Consider the following 21,043-nt stretch of genomic DNA (forward strand, 5'->3'; position numbering starts at 1 on the left):
TATGTGGAAATCTTAAAAAAAAAAAAAAAGGTACAAATGAATGTATCTACAAAACAGAAATAAGAGTTACAGATGTAGAAAACACATTTATGGTGAAGATAGGGCAAGGCAGGGGAGGGATAAAGTGGGAGACTGGGACTGACATATGCATACTGCCACATATAGAACAGATAACTAACAGGACCTGCTGTGTAGCACAGGGAACTCTACTCAATATGCTGTAATGACTTGTATGGAGAAGAATCTAGAAGAGTGGAAACAGGGGTAACTGAATCATTTTGGTGTATACCGGAAGCTAACACGTTGTATATCAACTGCACTCCAATAAAAATTAAAAAAAAAGCAATTTACCGTCCTACTCTTGCAGGGAGTCGGACGCAAGGGCGGCAAGCGGCTGTGGTGGTTTACTGCGCGGCTGTCCCGGGGCAGGCGGACTGTTGCCAGGAAAAGCAGAGCTGTGGTCTCAACTCCCAGCCGGGGACTTGCAGGGCAGTCTCTAGGTGGTCCTCGGAGCCCCAGGGCACTACAGGCTCTGGGGGGCGGGGGTTCTCCAGTGGGGGTGGCACTGCTTTTTGCCTGGTTCATACACTGGGGCTCTTTTTAAGACTGTTAGAAAAAAGAAGATATACTAAAACAAACATGGGAACTGTTAGACAAGAGCTTAAGTCTATTATTCTTCCTTTTAATAACCCGTTTAACCATTACATTTAAAAAAACTAACCTGTTAGGTGCCAGATTGGTCCAAAAAACTGGAAGGACATAGTAGCTTGGGTGTCTTCCTCTGGCCCTGCTTTCAGAAGCAGGCCTCAGGGCAGGTAGAGACGGCACAGGTGTTGAGAAGCATGTCCACGTCTCCGGTCAGGAGAGCCGCGTGTAGTTTTAATGGACCAAGAAGCCCAAAAGACTAAACCAGCCCGGGCCTTCTGCTCCCGCCTCCTGTTCCTTCTGTCTTCAGGCTGGGAAGTGACCGCACAGGGGCTGCAAGCCAACCAGCCGGGACCACAGACGAGGAGTCAAAATGGGCAGGAGGCGAAAGGGAGGCGCTGGTGTGCCTGACTCAGACGAACTCCCGTGATCCGCGGCCACTCTTCCAGAAGGCGACTGGCTGACCCTGGCCAGCACCACAAGGGTCGGCAGGGAAGCCGCGGGGCGTCGGTCACTGGAGGCAGTCAGGGGAATGAAGGCAAACCCTCTGGGAGAAGGCGACAAGCGCTTGGACGGCCAGAGCTCAAACGTGTTCCCTCTCGGCAGGGCGGCCCTCGGGGCCTCAGAAGACACCAGGGAAGGCCCGTTTGCACAATCATTGTATCTTTTATTTACAGATAGAAATTAGTAAAACCTAAAACAAAAACCCAATGCGACTTGTACAGAAATCCTTTAATTTTCTTTATTTTCACACATTAAAAAATGAAACACACTATACAAATGGTTTTCTCATAGCAGATTACACGTGGGTCCCTCCAGACCCGCTCTCCAGGACTGCCGGCCTCCGAGGGGCCCCGGCCGGCAGCTGGGGCTCGCGTGGCCAATGGTGATCCGGATGCAGACGCATGCAGCCCTCGGCGCGGGATGTACCCCCTCCGGTCTTAAATTAGGTTAAATGGCGTCGGTGTCCGTATGTACAGACGTGAAGTGTGCCGGTCCTGAGCAGCTCCGGGGCCCGAGCCCGCGCCGGGGGCCTGGCCCTGGGGGCCAGGCGGGCGTCCAGGGGAGCGGCCGCCGCGCTCGGGGCTGCCGTCCCCGTGGCTGAGGGGCTGCGCCCGCGCTCAGACCCCCGGGTTAGGCCAGGTAGCTGTAGGTGTCCTTCTCCCCGTCCACTCGCTCCAGATACTCCTTCTCTATCAGAATGTCAATGCATTTCTGGGCGTGGTGTTCCGAGGAGGGAGGCCACGAAGAGAAAGAAAAACACATTTACCGACGGAAGAAAGAGGGATTCTCCCACCCTTCCCAGGGGGTCCCATCCCCTGAGGGGGGCGCCGTCTCACTTCCCGCAGAGCCCCCTCGCCCTGGGGCGCCTCACCCCAGGGTCTCCCACCGCCCCCCTCAACCTGCCGCCCTCGGGTCTCAGAAGGGGAAGGAGCCGCCCGGTTTCTGTGTGAAACGACCCCGGGGGTCGGTGTCCCGGGGCTGTAGGGCCCCCGGGGGCCCCAGGAGGAGCCACGTCCGCGGGACGAGCCTCCCGCCGGGCTCCGCACACGCAGGAAGCTCCCGGGCCGGCGCTGTTCGCTCTGAGCAGCTCAGCAAGGGGAATGCTGAGGATTTTGCACGTCTCAAAATGACCGTTTCAGAATTCGGCCTGTTTTCTTTTGTGGAAACCTATTCTACGTGACTAAGCCAAGCTCCTCCGTGACAGTCATCGCCTCTTTTGTCCCCTGAGATAATAATCATCTGAATCCTGCTGCTGGGGGATTCCTGTACCTTAATTACTGGGACCCGGGGCTTGAATCTTGAGGACAGCTGAGTCAGGACTTCTCCAAGTAACTGCTGGTGTTTTAGGACCTTCCTCATTTTCATAATTCTCACAATAGCCGCCTATGTGACCAAGGAATGAAAAACAGACCTTGTTTTCCACAGAGTTAACCAGAACTTACCTGTAATGAGAAGTAGCAGTAAGGCTGTCTATGGGGTCGCACACAGTCGGATACGACTGAAGCGACTTAGCAGCAGTAGCAGCAGCAATAAGGCTGCAGGGTGCGCTCTGTGTGCAAGACTGGGTTCCGAACAGGGAACGAACACACTGAAGGTCCAAGGACACAGGGGGCCGATTCTATCTGCTTGTTTCGGGGCCAACGCAACAAACGTTCAAGTGTTTTGGTTCCGTGAGCAGCAATTTTAGTAATTTAACCCAACTAGAGTACACATTTAAAATGAGGAAAAATTCAGGCCTCAAAGCCACAGACGGCACTTGAGCTCCACCAGACAAGCCTCGCTCCCGCCCGTTTTATGGACTCACTGCTCTCATCTGTTTCATCATTGCATCTACTCCACCCAGAACCATCCATCATCCAGGCCGCCTCTCCCAAGTCCCAGGCAACACACAGCCCGAGGGAAGCACCCCCCAGCTGCGAGCAACCCGCCTGCCGCGCCAGGGGCCGGCCCTGGTCACCTGGATCAGTAGTTTGCGATCTTCCTCGATGTTTTTGTGTGTGGTTTCCTGTTCCTGCTTCTGTTCCGTTTTCATGGGCACATTGATGTTAACCCTTAATTTTTTACTGTCAAGAAAATCGAGACCAGTCACTATTGCTTTCAAAGACATGCAGTAAAGCTACTTTCTGTTTTCGGTCTTAAAAGAGGGGCTCTGCCCCCTAGACAGAGGGTGGAGAGCGTGACCGACAACCTCCCGCCTCCCCAGGCCGTTTCCATGTCATCTCTGTGAAAGACCCCCTAGTTCTCTACGGGGCGGGGTCCTACTCTGCCAGCAACGGGACGGCTGTGTCCCAGGAAATTCAGCTCCGTAACCTGCTCTCCCCAACTGCCAAGTGAAATAACATGAGGACACGGGGGCACAGAGGGCCAGGCTTTCTAGGTGAGCTGTTTACCAAATGAAGAGAACCCCGAAAACTGAGAGTCAACTGGAGAAGCACCCGGGATGGCCAGAGAGGTCAAAGGCCCCGACAGAGGCCGGCACTAGGCTCAGCCCCGTGTGCGGTGACACCCGTGTGTGCGCTTGGGGTCAGGGGGTGAGTCTGCGGCCTAGGACCATCTACTTAGCAGATTTTCCTTACTTTTTATAACCAAGATATAATTTTATTAAGGTATCTGGCTTCAATTCCACCTCATCAACATTTGCGTTTTCATCTTCCAAGACCTGTAAGAAAACAACTGTTAGTACATCATCTCAGGAAACGGCTTTCTTCCAGTTTAACGTTCAAAGAACAAAGACGTACCAATAACTTGGACTTCAATAAAATCTGTAGGACTTGTGCCAAAATGTCCTGCAATTAAAGAGAAAAATACATTTTTTTCTTTGCAGTAACAACCACAGCCAATCCCACAGAGTCCATTTTTGGGGAAAAATTAATGACCCAAGTAGAAGAATATGTCCAGAGGGAAAAGAGGGCCGCGCCCCTCAGCGGCTCCCCAAACCTACTCCGAAAAGTGGCAGCAACCCCTTTCTGCTCTTGATCACCCAGTATTAAAACTCACAACTCGACTAATAAAGACTAGAATGTTTAAGATTGACTCCTTGACTGCATCTTGGACACAGCACTGAAAAGAATGGGCAGGAACTTCAGCAGCCTTGCACGCACCTTCTGTTCACAAACACGACAGAGGTGGTGCCCGAGACCCTGCTGCTGACTCGACTCTGGTGAACCTATGCCCCCGGGCCGCCTCTGCGCGCAGAGAGCGGGTGGTCTGTCCTGTCTCAGCTCTCCTCTAGCGCCCCAGCTTCGGGACCCCACACAGCAGGACAGCCGCCGGGACACTCACGTGTCCCCCTGCCCTTAAAGGAAGGCCATTTTGGCCCAGGCGAGGCCCAGCTGGAGAGGCCTCCGGGTGTGCTGACCGGCCAGGAGCCGGATGAGGATGAGGTGGCCACGCCCGTGGCACGGCCACAGAGGCTGTCTTCACGAGCCAGAGTGACTGAGCAGCCAACAGCCCTCGTGCAGGAGAGGAGAGGGAAGTGGGGAACAGCTGGCTGAGGGACGGAGGCTGAACAGTGGAGCGGGGGGCCGCCCAGCTCCGAAAAGGGAGTTCCCGAGAGCAGAGCCCTCCCTGCGGTCTGGGGGCAACCTGAGCCTCCACCGTAACTGAAGCCTCCTCCTCCTGGTGAGGAATAAGGAAGGAAAAAAAGAGACTCATGTGCACAGAAGCAAATTCTTGTGTTATTAGAACTTGAAAATGTATTCTGGGCTAATTTGAAGCATGACGCAAAAATAAATGACTTTCCTAATTCACGTTCCATGAGGCCAATATTACCCTGACACCAAAACCAGACAAAGCTATCACAGGAAAATGGCAGACCAAGCTCCCTATGAATAAAGAAGCAAAAATCCTCAAGAAAATTCCAGCAAACCAAACCCAGCAGCATATAAACAGTATTATATACCATGACCAAGTGGTATTTATCCCAAGAATGTAAGGGTGGTTCAACATTTAAAAAAACAATCGACACAACACACATCAATAGACAAAAGCACAGTCATCGTAATAGAAGCAAGAACATTTAAACAAAACCCAACACTCCTTCATGATGAAAACGCTAAAAAACAAAACACTGTAGAAACAGAAGGGAATGTCTGCATCTAAGAAAAACTCACAGTGACAAGCCGCAAGCTTTCCCTCAAGGTCAGAACAAGACAAGGATGCCTGTGCTCACCGCTTCAGCTCAGGGCTGCACAGGAAGTCCTATCCACGGCAAGCAAGCAACAAAACAGACACCCAAGGAGTACAAGTCAGTAGCAAAACTACTCGCATTTATAGATGACATGACTGCATAGTTAAAAAGTCCTAAAGAATCCATACAAAAAGTACCAGAACAAATGCATTCAGCAAGACTGCAGCATACAAGATCCAACAGGTAACTGTATTTCTGTACACCAGCAATGAATTTACAATTTCATTAACAACAGCATCAAACTTAATAGAATACTCAGTGGGGTAAATTTCACCAAAGTATCAAACTTAATACTTAGGAGTAAATTTAACCAAATAAAGGTAAAAAGGCTTGCATGATAAAAACTATGAAACACAGTTAAAAGAAATTGCAGACAATCTGAATAAACAGAGAAAGACATCCATGTTCACAGATTAGAAGACTGGATATTGTTAGGGTGGCAATTCTCCCAAAGCAACCTACAGATTTAATACAATCGCCACCACAATTCCAACTGCCTATTTTGCAGAAACGGACAAGCTAATTCTGAAATTTATACGGAAATACGAGGGACCCAGAACACCTAACTCAAGTTTGATAAAGAACAAAGTTGGATGTCTCAATTCCAAAACTTATTACAAAAAGACAATGTGGTACTGGCATAAGAAGAGACATTTAGATCAGTGGAAAAGAACTGAGAATCTAGAAATAACATCTAGAACCAACTGATTTTCGACAAGGCTGCCAGTACCAACCAATAGGGGAAACACATGTATAAAAATATCCAATCACTATGATGTACAGCTGAAACTAACGTATTAATTTATACTTGTTATACTTCAACAATAAGCCAATTGTACTTCAAGAAAAAACAGGGAAGAACAATCTTTGACCTTGGATTAGGCGATGATTCCTTAGATGTCTGACACCAAAAGCATAAGCAACAGAAGAAAAATAAAGTGGGCTGCATCAAAATTAAAACCATGTGCGTGATAAAGAAAATGAAAACCCAGAGTAGAGGGAATACCTGTAAATCATTTATCCGAAAAGGGTCTACTACACAGAATAGAAGACTTCTTACAACTCAACAAAACGACAAGTAACCCAATTAAAAGTGGGCATAAACATCATTAGGGATATGCAGGTAAGCACAATGAGACGCTACTTCATATCCACTAAAATGGGTAAGCACCGTGCTGGCAAGGATGCAGAGAGTGGAACTCTCACACACTGCTGCTGAGAACACAAGCTGGGGTAGCCACTGTGGAACAGCCTGGCAGTTCCTCCAGAAGATAAATGTAAGTTATCATGACTGTAATTCCGCAGCTAGGTTTATACCCGGGAGAACATGTAAGTTATCATGACTGTAATCCCGCAGCTAGGTTTATACCCGGGAGAACATGTAAGTTATCATGACTGTAATCCCGCAGCTAGGTTTATACCCGGGAGAACATGTAAGTTATCATGACTGTAATCCCGCAGCTAGGTTTATACCCGGGAGAACATGTAAGTTATCATGACTGTAATCCCGCAGCTAGGTTTATACCCGGGAGAACATGTAAGTTATCATGACTGTAATCCCGCAGCTAGGTTTATACCCGGGAGAACATGTAAGTTATCATGACTGTAATCCCGCAGCTAGGTTTATACCCGGGAGAACATGTAAGTTATCATGACTGTAATCCCGCAGCTAGGTTTATACCCGGGAGAACATGTAAGTTATCATGACTGTAATCCCGCAGCTAGGTTTATACCCGGGAGAACATGTAAGTTATCATGACTGTAATCCCGCAGCTAGGTTTATACCCGGGAGAACATGTAAGTTATCATGACTGTAATCCCGCAGCTAGGTTTATACCCGGGAGAACTGGAAGTACGTCCATCCAAAGACCTGCACACACATGTTCACAGGAGTGTTACTCGTAATAAGCAAAAAGTAGGATCAACCCAAATGTCCATCAACCGATAAATGGATAGACACGATGTGGTTCCTCCGTATACTTGAATGTATTTTTTCCGTCACAAAAAGATGAAGGTAAAGAGTAATAATTGCTAACAGTTACTGGTTTCTTTTTACGCTGATGGAAATGTTTTGGATTTGTATGACAATGGTGGTTGTACAACTCTGTGAAAAACCACTGAGTCATATAAAATGGTGAATTCAATGTTATGTGAAATGTAACTCAATAAAAAAAGATTAGCAGGAAGGATAACATTTGGTGAAAATTTAAGTTTAGTAAGGGAAAGCTTAGCTGGAAAGAGGGCTGAGAACAAGCTAAATGAGTGAGAGAAAAGCGAGCCATGTGGACATGTGCATATGTAGGTATATGTTACACTGAGTTTAAAAATTAAGCTTTTAACACATCATGTGTTGAGCCCTGGAAGAAGAGCCTATTCAGGGTCCTTCCCCTCCCCAGGACGCAGAGGCTGGAATACCATTTTGATCTGGGTGCTGTCCGTCAGCTGCTGCACGGCATAGGCGTCCTCTGTGTTATACTGGAGCAGGATGGCCATCTGGAATGTGGATGCCTTCGGGGCCCCATGTGAAGGAAAGAGAGCAAAGAGCTAAATGCTGGGCAACTCCCAAAAGAACTTACTTAGGAAACCAGTGCTCTGAATAGACGCAAAAAACAAAGCCCATCCATTAAGCGGGAGTAACACCCATCTAACAATTCCACCACGATCTGCTTCTTCCTGAAAGACGCCACTCCCCACCTTTACAGACACTCGAGGATTCTGCATTTTCTTCCACATGTTTTGTCTATGTAAATACAGTGGACCTTTGAATGACGCAAACTGAATACTTAAGATGGGGTGTCTTTTTATGTAAATGATCTCAATAAAGTTTACATGTCTACTGATCCAAAGTGAGGGGGCACTAAAATTTTAGGTAATGCAGTCTGAACTCAGAGATTTTTCTATGTATACTTGGGAAGAAAGAAAACAATTTCAATTGCATAGGGGACCCTTGATATGGGTTTGAACTGTGTGGGTCCATTTATCTGTGGATTCCACGCCCCCAGCAGTAAATAGGACAGTGCTACAGATGTGAGGTTTGTTGAATCTGAAGATATAAGGAAACTGTTGGATGTGAGGTGCTGACTCTAAGTTTTGTGCAGATTTTCAACTGCCCAGGGGGTCGGTGCCCCAAACTGCCATGCTGCTCAAGGGTTAGCTGTATAGAAATCCATATTCAAGCTGATAAAGATCTCTGGACTGGTGTAATGGAGTATCAGACACTTTAGTTTATCAGAGCAGAATTACTCAAAGTATAGTGAGCAGGGTGAGTCTGCAAAATGCAGTCAGAAGTTTCTTAACACTTATAGATTTATAATTGCTTTTATAAGCTTATAAGCACACAAGTGAACCCTCTTCAAGATGGAATCTTTAAAGGACAAGATCTTAACGGAAACTTTGGCTCTTATCAGTCAGGAGCCAGAGGAGGTCCTTTCGCCAGGCTGATGCTTGGCTTCTCAGCGATAAACCGGAAACCAAGTGACAGTTACCATCGCGTGGTGCTCAGCACCACGGTGAGCGAGCACTGAGGCTGCTGTTAACATGAAACTGCCCCGTCAAAGGAAGAGAGCTATTATCATAATTAGATACATGAAACTCCAGCTTTTAAAGCCAATATCTGAACACTTAGTGTGTGTCAAGCAGAAGCTATGTCAATGACACTCTGCGACCCCAGGGACTGCAGCCACCCAGGCTCCTCTGTCGATGGGATTTCCCAGGCCAAGAACGGGAAGCCTGGAGTGGGCTGCCATTTCCCCCTCCAACCTATCTTCCTGACTCAGGTATTGAACCTGCGTCTCTTACATTGGCAGGCAGACTCTTTACTGCTGAGCCACCAGGGAAGCCCTCAAACACTTATTAAAATACATTCAATTTCACTTAGTCTTCACACCACACACAAAGTCCAAACACTAACCGCCCCCCCGCCACTTTTGTGGAGGAGAAAAGTGAGGTTCAGCATTACTGAGTAACATCTCCCTTAGCTACAGAGAACTCACCTCTCCGACTCATAAAATTCAAGCTATTTAACCTCAGTATTATTTTGCAGAAGCTTAACTCTAGATTCTGTTGCATGTTACTGCTGGATTTCTATAATTCATCTTATCTTCATTTATATTAAACAAACCAACCAACCCAACCTCCAAAATAAAAAGTGATCTTACCTGCAAAGTGTATCTGTTTTTGAAGCAGTTTGTTACTAATTCTCCTTTTGACAGTTGATATAACCACGTCAATTTTCTGCCACTGTGACGGCTGGCGTAAAAGGCTGTGAATCGCTGGTAACTCCGTTCCAGCTGCGTACAAAGTGGGGAGAGCACTTGTGAAACATGTACCTCAACACATCCTACGGTCAACATCTCTAAACACAAACACTGGCCCTAGTTTACAGGACAAAATGCTGACATAAAAGTGAACTACAAATATCAAGTGTTTATTATCTTGCAGAAGTCCGTTAATTTACACGTTTGAAGTACAATTAAAAAAAAGTCTCTAGTTCAAGACAAGTAGGGATCAGGATGGCGTTCATCACAGAACTACGAGGTCCTACTTTCTGAGAGTAACCACCACCGCTGGGTGGGACCGGAGGTGCCACCTCCCGACCCCACGCCGGCCAGTGCTCAGGGCTGCCTGGGCGCGGCTCGGCCGGCAGGAAGGCCTTCTGCGGGCACGCTGCCATGAAGGGGCCCCTCCTTACCCCTGCCCAACACCAAGGGAACAGAAGAGGAACCCATCCTTACCTCCGACGGCAAGGCAAACGTGCAAGACTGCTGAAAGGGCCACGATCCGGAACTCAGCACTTGAATACTGAAATCCACTGGGGGAGGGGGAAAGTTCAGGAATACATTAGCCTTATAAACTGGAAAATGCCAACAGAGCAGGTAAACTTAAATTGCTTTTTATTAAAAGAAAAACATACTAAGTGAAAAATCCTGCTTTAATATAAAACTAAGGATGAAACACACTAAATTTCAATTAAATTTCGTAAAGGGAAAGTGTTAGTCGCTCAGTTGTGTCTGACTTTGCAGCCCCATGGACTATAGCACACCAGGCTCCTCTGTCCACGGGGATTCTCCAGACAAGAATACTGGAGTGGGTTGCCATTCCTTTCTCCAGGGGATCTTTCCTACCCAGGGATCTCCCGCATTGCAGGCAGATTCTTTACTGGCTGAGCCACCTGGGAAGTAAAGGGAAAAAGAGCCACAAATTCTCTTCTGCAAAGAGTGAGTCTTCCATTCCTCGTCTAACTCAGAATTATAACACCATGTGCCTGTTTGGCTTTATCTGCTCTGGTTTTCAGCCACCAATACGCTCAGTCCACTCAGGGCACACCTGAGTTCCTCAGGCTGGATGGCCCGAGAGCCTCAAACTCAAGACAATGAGAAGCCCAAGTCAGCCGACTTCGTATGCTTTGTGTGGCACTGATGACTCTGTGCACAGCACAAAGACTGTATGTATCTAATACACGTATAATCTATACATTATACCAAAACGTCATCACTGCAGACGGCTGACAACAAGTCTGCTGGCACCACGGTCAAGTTTTACAATGGAATGGTGCTTTCGATTTGGGGCAAGTACAGCCTCATTCTTCATTTAAAAACAAGATAATCACCATATGATGATGTCAGCGAAACCTGCTGCAGTCAGACCTCACGGGAGCCCAGTGGGCCTCTGTGTGTCCTGACACCAGCCTGTCCTGACCCCCAGTGGCAATCAAGGAGCCAGGTTTTGACTGGTCATCTGTATGGCCACAGCAGTTTCTTATAATAGAAGAAACTGCTAGAATGGAATCAGACTAAAGTGAAGAAACGTTAACTGAAACTTAAACTGTAAGTGGTGCCCTGAGCTGGCGACCGGCCAGGGTGAGGCGGCCGCGCCAGCCAGTGGAAGAAGTCAGGGCTCAGGACCTGAACACAAGACTCCCACCGGCTCGGCCCCTCGGGGAACGCCAACCGGCTTCACCTCCTGTCATCACCCAGGAGGCAGGAGGCCGGGGGTGCGTGGGGGGCGGACTTCCCTGTGTGCCTGGCCCCTGAATTTCTGATAAAAGCTGCTGTCTCTCGCACTCGCTACAAAGAGCGCCGCCTCCGCCAAGAGCCCTGCATGGTCAAGGAAGCTCAGGAACCCGGGGATACTCACAGTCAAGTGGCTCGGAGTTCGTTAGGTGCTTTTTGAACTGCTCGTTCAAATCTTTGCTTACACCAATGTCTTGAAACATCCGCTGAAGTTTAGAGGTATACTCAAAACCACAAGCTTGCTGAAATAAACCCAGACAACTGCCTTATTAACTTCTCCAGAGACAGAGATGTATACAGGGGAGTCTGACGGGGAGCATACACATATAAGACGCTGAACGGCAGTACTGAAGCTGCAGCAGGTAACAGGAGCTCACGCTATGAACACGCACTGATTAAAGTCCATACGCTATCAAAACCTACACAGCTGTAAACAGAACCGTCAGCAACTGTGGGAGAACACAGTGACTACCACTCGGGCAGGAAGAGCAAGGATTTCTGAGAGCATGAGAACACCAAGACGACATGGCTCGTCTGTGCTCTCACCTGCTGCCGCGGGCTGACCTGCCCGCTGCCCCCTCCCTCCTATGCTGAAGTCCTAGGCTGATGGTACTCGGAGGTGGGGCGGCGGTGAGATAACGAGGTTTAGGAAAGGTCCTGAGGGTGGACCTCTGTGTGGGGAAGAGTTGGCCAGGTGGGCCGGCTGGGCGTCCTCAGGGAAGGGGCGGGGTGGGGGGCAGAGAGCCTGCACTGGACACTGAGCTGCCTGGACCTTGACCTGCGCATCCCGGCAGCCTTTGGAGCTCTGAGAACACTTCTCTCCTGTATGAGCCACTCAGTTACAGTTTTCTGTCACAGCAGCCCGCACCGAGTAACACTCTCATTAACTGATTTCCGGTCACAGTGAAATACGCCATAAAACACGGAACAGTGCCTGAGAGGCCAGGTGCAGCAGGAGCCGAATTAAGAAAAAGCGCTCAACAGCCAGCTAAGGTGATGCTTCCTGTCCTCCCGCAGACGTGGGGCTACCAACAGTCAACCAAGCCCAGAGAAATACGAAAAGCCCCACTTGCTCAAGGCCGGCGAAACATACGAGTGGAGTGGAGGCCATGCCAATTGGAGCGATTCCTGGTGGTGGGGGGTGGGGGCGTGCAGAGCTGGGGCTGTGCACAGGAGCTGGGAGAGGATGCGCTGGATGGGCTCAGCTGCAGCAGAAGGGCGCGTGTGTGCATGTGTGGGCGCATGTCTGTGTCTGGGAACCTGTGTGTGCGTGCACATGGGCGCACACGTGAGTGTCGGGGAGAGCACAGGCAGCCCTACGACTGGGGCCTGGACGCGTCTCAACAACGATGGTGGGCTCTCGGTGTGCAGCGGCAGCGCTCACACCACGCCATCACAGCTGATGGCTCGGCCCAGCCGACAGCCTGGAGGGACTGGGAGCCTCGGCGTCCGAGGCCGTGCTGTCCAAGAGAAGCTGGCCTTACCTTCAGCTTGGAGATCATGCTCGCCTCGGCGTCATCGCTCGCGCTGTTCTGGTGCACGAGCCTCTTGGCCAACATTTTTGCGTAGAACTTCTGAAACACGTCCTTGTCCTCGATGTATTTGAAGACCACCATCTGGAAAGCCGCCAGAGAGCACACACACGCCTTACGACCGGTCCCAGCCACAGGCCAGGAGGCAACACGTGGGTCTTGGTCTGTCCCACCCCGTATGCTGACATTTAGAGGGACAGAAAATACTGCCCCCGTAATCTTTAATACCGTCATCCACTCCTTAAATCACACTAAGTTGGTCTGGAATTATTACTAATGAGAAAGGTACAAATGCTAAAGTTAACTTAGTACAGGAAGTAAAGTCGGATTTAGAATAAAATAAGTGTTTCTACTACTTTTCAGATGCCTCATATACATAACCTTAAAGCCATCTGTCAGAGAAAAAGTTCCTGAAAACCGATGTAACTAGCCAGCACCTTACCACTTGGTTGAGCGTGTCTTCGAGTTCTGCTTCTTCTGGGTTCTTGGAACTGAAAATTTTTAAAAGGCATGGTGTTTTATTAATTAAAAAAAACCCAGCAAATGTTTACTAAACAAGCACCTCTTTACCAAACTACCATATCACATGCGGTTCAAACGGTGAGTTTTTTTTCAGATCAGCACGTGGATGAGGGAAGGTTAGCTTTTCTAACCTGTGGCCAATTTGGCAATCTTATATTCTATTTCATAAACTATCCTTCCAAATAATCATTTAGAACATCCACAACAAAAATGAAAAGTTTCCCAAAACATTCTGAATCAAGTTTTCCTTTAAGATAACCCATTTAAATGTAAGTAAATTAGCTTCACTTTTCTAATTGCTTTCCTCAATATGCTTGAACTTAACTTTGAAAAAATAAAAGGCCATTCAATGGCCTAACAGTTAAAGGTAGTAGGAGGGCTTTTTAAACTCCCTCCCCAGTGCGGCCTCCCACTTGTCGTTATGTCTACAAAACAGATGGCTGTCCTTTAGCAACTGATTCATTCATTCTGGGCTATGAGCAAATATTAATTGAAAAGTGATTTCAGGACAAACAAAAATTTAAAGGTTTTGCTCTTAGAGTCCTCTATAAATGAGATCCCTATAAATTCATCTAAAATGACCCAACCACCAAACAGGCTCTGAAGAGGTGCTCCTGCTTCAGAACGGTTGGCTGGAAGCTCCGTGCTTCTCCCTTAGAGGCTGGGGCCGTGTCCCTCTCCTCAAAGGTTCCCTTGGTGCCCACTCGCATCCAGTCACTAACGCACGCTCATTAGCGCCGCACTTTGGAGCTCTCCACCCCTCTGTCTGCGTCAGCTGCCTTAACTAAAGAACAGCCTATCAACAGACTCGATGAGACAGTTTCTGAAAAGACAACGGCTAAAAAAGCAGCTGTGTGTCCTGCCAAACAAACTCAAGCTCTGCCAGAGTGCCTGCGTATTTAAAGTACGCAAGTTTTTCATTTGATAGAGCTCCAAATTTTAGCCTTTTAGCTAGGAGGGTCACGCTCACACCGTCTACAATTACAGACGTTAGAAATTACAGCCGTAAGGAACAGGTGAACTGGGCACTAACACGTATCGTGAAATGACTTTCAGGAGGACAAAGAAGGTGTGCTCGGTTTACAGTATTCTTCCCAAAAGGTACAAAAAGATTACAACGTGACACACGTAACAGAACTTTTAACTCCTCATCTAGAGGCCGAGGCTTTAAGCAGGTTTACTAAGAAAATGCACAAACGCACTAGTACCTCTTCTTCAACAGGGAGTCACAGTATCGAGCCAGCAACTCGGGGGATTTACTAGACGACTGAGCCATTTTGGTAACTGCGTTGTTGTTTATGAAGCGACCGCAAGCCTGCAGATCACAGAAACACCGTCAGAGGCCCGTGTGCCATCCGCCCGGTCCCGCACGGAGCCACAGGCCAGCATACCTACCTTGTCCAGCGCGGCCACGAAGCCAGCATCATTGTTGAACGCCGACATCACCAGGGCGTTGTATTTTTTATGCACATCCAACACTGTCTGTACATACATTTTGGGGTCCTTGGGTAGAGAGAAAAACAGACACGAGTTGGTTCCTGGGGACTAGACTGTATACTCACATGCTACTGGAAAATATTCCAAAAGATCTGCTTCCTTCTTCAAAGATGCTAACAAATAAGATCAAGAAATAGTTCACATCCCATCATCAAAACACATAGGACATTCTGCTTATAGATATAATAAAAGAAAATATATTCTCTGCACTCAAAATGAAACACTAATTCCGAACTACACAAAAAAGTGATTTTTCAAATTATTTGAAAACTCAAACCACATAAAACAAACTTTCAAAGTGACAGCTTTGCTTTGTCTACTTTTGCTGTTGAAAATTTCATATTCTGGACTTTTTCTTGGCTGGGGAAACCCGTCAATAAGTTACTTAGAACTTAGCTGAGTAGGCAGTGCAAGAATAATGTAGGTTTGAGGTCTCAGGACGTGTGGGCAAGGGCAGGGGTGGGTCGCACGTGGCAGTGAGGGTCTGACTAGTACACCCGGGAAATATGAAGATGGACGAGGACAAGTAGAGATCTAGGGTGGGAAAGGCCAGGCCCGGAGACCGTCAGAGCACTGGGCGATCGGTGGGGTGGCCACCGGGAGTCTCTGGACAGAACAGAAAGGAGATGTGAGAACCAGCCTCAGGGAAGGTTTTGGGAGCGCTGTAGAAGGCAGGCAGGAAGGATGGGCCGGAGGGGACAGTCCAGGGTCATACGAAGACCAGAGTGGCTGACTCCGAGGGCTGGCCGCGTGTCAGAGGGCGCACTGAGCTCGCAGGCCTGACCGTCACACTGCGGGGTCAGGGCTGTTGGCCTCCCCCTTAGAAACGAGGAAACAAAGTCACGGGTGGGCACCTGGCCAGCCTGATGTGGGCAGCCTGCTCCTGAGAGTCTCAGAGAGGAAAAGGCCCAGGGAGAGGTTAAGCAGACAGGCGGAGCCCAGGCGGTGCTGCTGGACACGGGGCTCAGCATGAGCGCAGGGCTCTGCGGCCAGCACATCACTGACGGGAGGTATCAATGGTCTGCCAGCGTGCCCCAATTCTCGACAGGTATTTCTCTTCTGGTTCAGGAAGGAGAAACCACAATTCCCCCAATTCCAATTATTCTGCATTTCTATGACACCTGACTTGATTTTGGGTCACCATTAAATCATTCTTCTGTGACAGGGTTATACCAGGAGGTTCAGAGGTTTTCTATTATTAAAGATATAATAAACATGAAAGGCCTATTATTATTATTATGAATAAAAGTACTGTGACAAGATTTTCATTTTAGTGACATGTAAAGTGGCCTCTACTGGGCAGACATTTGATAAAATGTTAAAAGGGAACTTAACACAAAAAACTGCCAAATAAAAATCACTTAAAATATTGAAAGCGGATGCCACATATATTTAATGTTTAAAAATTTTTCTATCTTAAAACTTAGAACACACACACACAGCATTAACTGTCTAACTGTACAATCCCGCTCTTAGTTTCCAGAGAATGACTCCAGGTGTAGAAGTTCTTGCATTCTGTATTAATGATCTGATTTCTAAGACTGCACCCAAAAATACCTGTCCATCAGCACACATCTTACTTCATATAAACTCATTTCTTTTTTTTTTTTTAACAATGAAAATACTGTCCGCTTGACTTAATTTTGGTTTTGCCATTGAAACTGACACTGCTTTTGCCAATTCAGATTTTAGATTGTTTTCTGACTTCATGTCAAATTATTTCTCATCATTCATACTGTTTTTCTCTTGGCATTGGTTCTTTTAAAGTATTTACAAAGAGCTTTCACCTCCAACAAGTACCCAAACACTGGAAAATGCCAGCAAACACTATCACACAGTAAGGTTATTAGCAGCATTACAAAGAATTACATATCAAAACTGCCAATTTAAGGACTTAATTTGCTTCCAAACCTTGCTGTTTCTTGGAACATCACTCACAGGATTGATAAAAAGTGTATTATGAATATAAACAGATTAATATTTGCTTCGTTTGCAAGAATGACTGCCTCTTAGGAGCAGAGAAGGACACACACACATTTATAACTGGGCACTGGACTGCCCCTCTGCCTCAGCCTGGTTCCCAGAGACAGCCTGAAGCTCAGAGTTCCCGCCTCGGCACCCCCGCCCTCGCTCTGCACCCTCATCAATGGCGTCCTCTGAACCAGCAGCGCCTCTATGTCGCCATTATGTTTGCAGGTGAACTACACTCTCTCCCGTCATCTTTATTTCTTGACCGATTTTTCTCAGATCCAGGATTTGGAAAAAACACAAATTCCCAAGAAATGCCAGGTATGAATTCCTCCCCATGGAAAGACAGATCTTCTCTAAGGGAACAGAAACCTTCAGACTCCAATTCCAGATCCTTTCGGCTAACAGGAGAAGACCCAGCCAGGAGTCTGGCTGGTAAGAAGTGAGGGTGTGGATGGAACCTCCTGAGGGAAGACTGTGCTAAGGCGCTGAGCCCTGGAGACCTGAATTAGCTTCTGAGATCCTGAGAGAAGCCACCTCGGAGCTGCCGAGGGCAGACGGAGACAGGGACGCACGGGAGTAGCACAGAGGAGGGAGCCTGAGGAAGGAGCCATCGGCAGTGTCTATTGGAGGAGAAAACATTCAAAAGGTGAGTGATTTAGCAACCAGGAGATAAATGGTGATGTGCAGGAGCTGTTCCCGAGGGCCCCGGATGGCAGGGCCACAGAAGCAAGAGAGGTGAGGGCAGAGGAAAGGCTGGCTGAATGAAATGCGTGCTTTTTTAAGAACATGAAGATGCGAATTTTGGATGTTAAAGAAAAAAAAAAAACGAATGGAGTACTTAGCAATCTGCGTGATTACTCTTACTATGCAGGAGTTCTCTGCATATAAGAAAACACGACACCGCTCAAGCTGGTCCCGGGGTTGGGGAGGGTGGTGGGGGGACCTTATCCAACTCCTACGTGATGGGCATCTTTCTGCCTGTGGCTGGTACATTCCTCTCCAGACCAGATGTCCCCACTCGGCTAACACAACCTGCCATGGACGCAGGGGGATTCCTGAATTCCTGACGCTCAGAAGCATCAGAGTCGGCCTGACCGCCCCCTGGTTCTGCCGCTCTCTGCACTGCTATTTACATTTCTTTTCTGTCAACGTTTTGTTGTAGAAAAGATTCAGATATATTAAAAATCACAAAGAACCGTAAAACTCGCCCCCTGTATTCACTGTCCGGCTTCAACAATCATCCGACATGAACCCTGCCCTTTACAGAGTCTAACTGCCTCATTCCTTCTCTGCGTCCCCATCACCAGCCGTGTCATTTCTATCTGAACCACTCTTAACAAACCTAACTGGTATGCTAACAGTTCTTCTTCCTTTCAATCCATTTTTCACATGGTAGCAATTTCATTTTTAAAAAAAAGGAGAAAACAAAGAAAATCATATTGTCAGTTTCAGACTTATATGGCCTAACCTGGTTTCCTCTTGTCCTTGGAATTAAGGTGGATCGCTGACCTAGCCTTCGGGGTCTCCCTGGTCTGGCCGGCCCAGGCCGTCCTCTCAGGTGTACCTGCCCCGTCCCCGCTTCCTGTCCCAGCAGACCTCTTGGGGGCTCCGTGTAGGATCCCAGCTGCCAATCTTGGACTCGTCACCAGTATTTTCTGAGCACCTCCCTGAACCCTGAACGGCAAGGCCTCCCCCATCACACGATGGTCAGCATCGTCATGGGGTGCTGCTCAGGCTGCCCCCCTTGCTGGGCATGAGCTCAAACACCAAGAGAAGTTCATGGTCTCCTCTGACTGGGCCGGGAACCAGGCACGGCCACTTCAGGGTGGGCGGGCAGGCGCAGAGCAAGGCTAAGCCACAATTGAGATCGGTGTGGGGGATAAAGTCCGATTTGGGTAAGAGGAGGCTCCCCTGATGGGTGTGCCTGTGGAGGAAAGGACTGAGGTTCCCCCACAGGTGGAGGAGAGATGGGAGCTTCCTGGTTACACTAGGACACAGTGAGTCTCCTCAGAGCCTGGTGATCACAGACTAAAAATGGACATTTGTGTATTTTTTTTTTGTTTTTCAGAGAAAAAGGTTGTTCTCTTCATCTCATGGCAAGACAGAGTGGACAAATTTAACTGCATGTTTTCTGGACCAATCTGCATTGTCACCATGTTATCAGTTCTCTGTAATTAAAATGATGAGTTGGACTTACTATGTAAAACTGCTTCATTTTATCCTAAAACAGCTCATTGGTCCCCTCTTTTCCCACATCAACTGCATCAAAACTAGTACATTTCTTTTTTTCTTTCTTTCTGTTTAAGTTTTGTTATGGAAAATTTTCAACATATTCAAAATGAGAAATAGTAAAATCAGACACCATGATCCATCACCCAGCATTCAGCAGTGCTGGTCGAGTACCTTCTCCCACCCGCTCTGTACTCTGGGAAGACCTGGCTGAGGCTGAGTGCTCCACCCCCTGGACCAGCCAGAGCCGCATCACGCTCCCCATGCAGGGCTCCCAAGCAGGAGTGGCTCTGAGTGGATCACTCTCTTCTCTCACCATGCACAGGAAGACTGAGTCAGAACTAAGTTCTTACATTTGGGATTTTACTCCAGAGAGAAAGGGAAACTTGGATATATCATTTAACCCTACATCTGCCAGAAGCACCCAGCACCGTGTTACTCTGTTTATTCTGGGCTAAGTTCGTACACAATTCAGTTCTTCTAATTACACCTAAGCCAACTTCTCAACCCAAACCATAGAACTTTTTTTTACAAGTCTGATATACGGCCTCAGACTCACTCCTTAGTCTTACGCTGAAAAACATGCTTGTCAGAGCTCCCTGGTTTTACGTCTGTCTTTAACCTTCTCCACTTTAAGTGCTCCTCTTACAAGCACCGTCACTCCTGATCCTGGAGCCAGCAGCCCCGCGCCGCTCCTGAAAACGCCTTTCCATCTCAGGAGAACACTTTCCCCTCCCCAAACCTGCAAATAAACGTTGACAACCCTGCGCCCCAGTCCAGGTCTGCAGCCAACCTCCCACCATTAGACCGACAGCCCCACGGGACATCAAAGTATCTACAAGCCCACTCTTGCTGGGTTACATTTCAGGTCCAGTTAGACTGAAGTCACTCAGTCAAGATACTTTCAAAGAGGACTCTGTGCTTATCTGTTGCCATTTCTGCCCTGAAGACTGTTATGAAACATTCTCTATACCTGATTTATGAGGCCTTCTTTGTAGAGAACAATAGCGCCCAGACTCTGCAGAACAGAGTGCTAATTAAAAATTCAACATGAAACCAACAGTATCATCAAGTATTCATTAGCAAGTACGTACAAGTCTGTATTGACTCCTTTCCTGAACTTCATTCTGCTATAAAATTTTGGTGTCAAGGGAAATTACAAAGCCATCCAGACCTGATATAGTTTTACTTTGTATTTACGTCGTATGTGGATGACTGTCACATAGCTGGTGTTCACTTAGATGGACCATTAGGAAAGGTGTTAGCAGTTTTGAATGCCGATAAGAGTCATTCCTCAGAGCTGAGGGCTTGTTCCTTATGATCAGTGTGAATCAAGGAGCTGACCGTACATCAAAGTACTGCTGTCTTTTCCAGCGGGCTTTCTGTACTGATGGAAAACACTGGAGGCAAATTTGTGACCCACGTCTATCAAGAGACCAGACCTCACCACCTCACTGCATGCATTCTGAGTGCCATTCACTATTCTACACTCAGCTTCACTTGTGTTTGCAACCCTTATTTTGCTGTTCTGTTTCATTTATCCTACGGCCTTTTACGTACTGTGTAAACCCCCTGAATCCTGCTGGAGACAGAGGAGTATCACAAAGACCCAAGTGTACTGAGACCCTGTTCTGTGTGAGGCACAGTGCTGGGCTGAGGGCACAACGGTGGATAAAGCCACCTCTGCAGGAGACATTTACACAGACATCTAAAATGTAAGGAGTGTGAATGCCATGTAAACAGTCCAACATGATGCTATTTCCAAGGAATGGTCGAGAAAGGCTTTGGGGAAGGAATGGCATTTGAGGGTATTGGAAGATGAAGTGTTTAATACATGGGGGAAAAAGAAGGCATACATCTAGGCAGAGAGAAGAACCAGGCAGGTCCAGCACAGCACGTATATGATGGTGTGAAGACCCACGGCTGGGCCAGGCTCAGTAGGG

The 21,043-nt window shown here is 47.8% G+C and overlaps 1 protein-coding gene across 3 annotated transcripts in view; it reads right to left on the reverse strand.

Moving 5' to 3' along the window:
- Positions 1–1,291: 1,291 nt before the first annotated feature.
- CUL1 (cullin 1) overlaps positions 1,292–21,043 on the reverse strand; it is an 89,074-nt gene continuing 69,322 nt past the window's right edge. For all 3 annotated transcript variants that reach the window (XM_010843878.1, XM_010843876.1, XM_010843877.1), the window contains exons 10-22: positions 14,799–14,906; positions 14,612–14,718; positions 13,324–13,372; positions 12,834–12,965; positions 11,474–11,591; positions 10,072–10,148; positions 9,496–9,627; positions 7,754–7,846; positions 3,888–3,935; positions 3,726–3,808; positions 3,107–3,212; positions 2,419–2,532; positions 1,292–1,860 (exon numbers count right to left, since the gene is read on the reverse strand). In XM_010843878.1, the coding sequence (XP_010842180.1) occupies positions 1,780–1,860; positions 2,419–2,532; positions 3,107–3,212; positions 3,726–3,808; positions 3,888–3,935; positions 7,754–7,846; positions 9,496–9,627; positions 10,072–10,148; positions 11,474–11,591; positions 12,834–12,965; positions 13,324–13,372; positions 14,612–14,718; positions 14,799–14,906 (1,248 nt within the window). In that variant the 3' untranslated portion in view covers positions 1,292–1,779. The remainder of the gene's footprint in view (positions 1,861–2,418; positions 2,533–3,106; positions 3,213–3,725; positions 3,809–3,887; positions 3,936–7,753; positions 7,847–9,495; positions 9,628–10,071; positions 10,149–11,473; positions 11,592–12,833; positions 12,966–13,323; positions 13,373–14,611; positions 14,719–14,798; positions 14,907–21,043) is intronic.

This window comes from Bison bison, unplaced genomic scaffold (genome assembly GCF_000754665.1).
Source record: "Bison bison bison isolate TAMUID 2011002044 unplaced genomic scaffold, Bison_UMD1.0 scf7180017864191, whole genome shotgun sequence".
NCBI classification, from domain to species: Eukaryota; Metazoa; Chordata; class Mammalia; order Artiodactyla; family Bovidae; genus Bison; species Bison bison.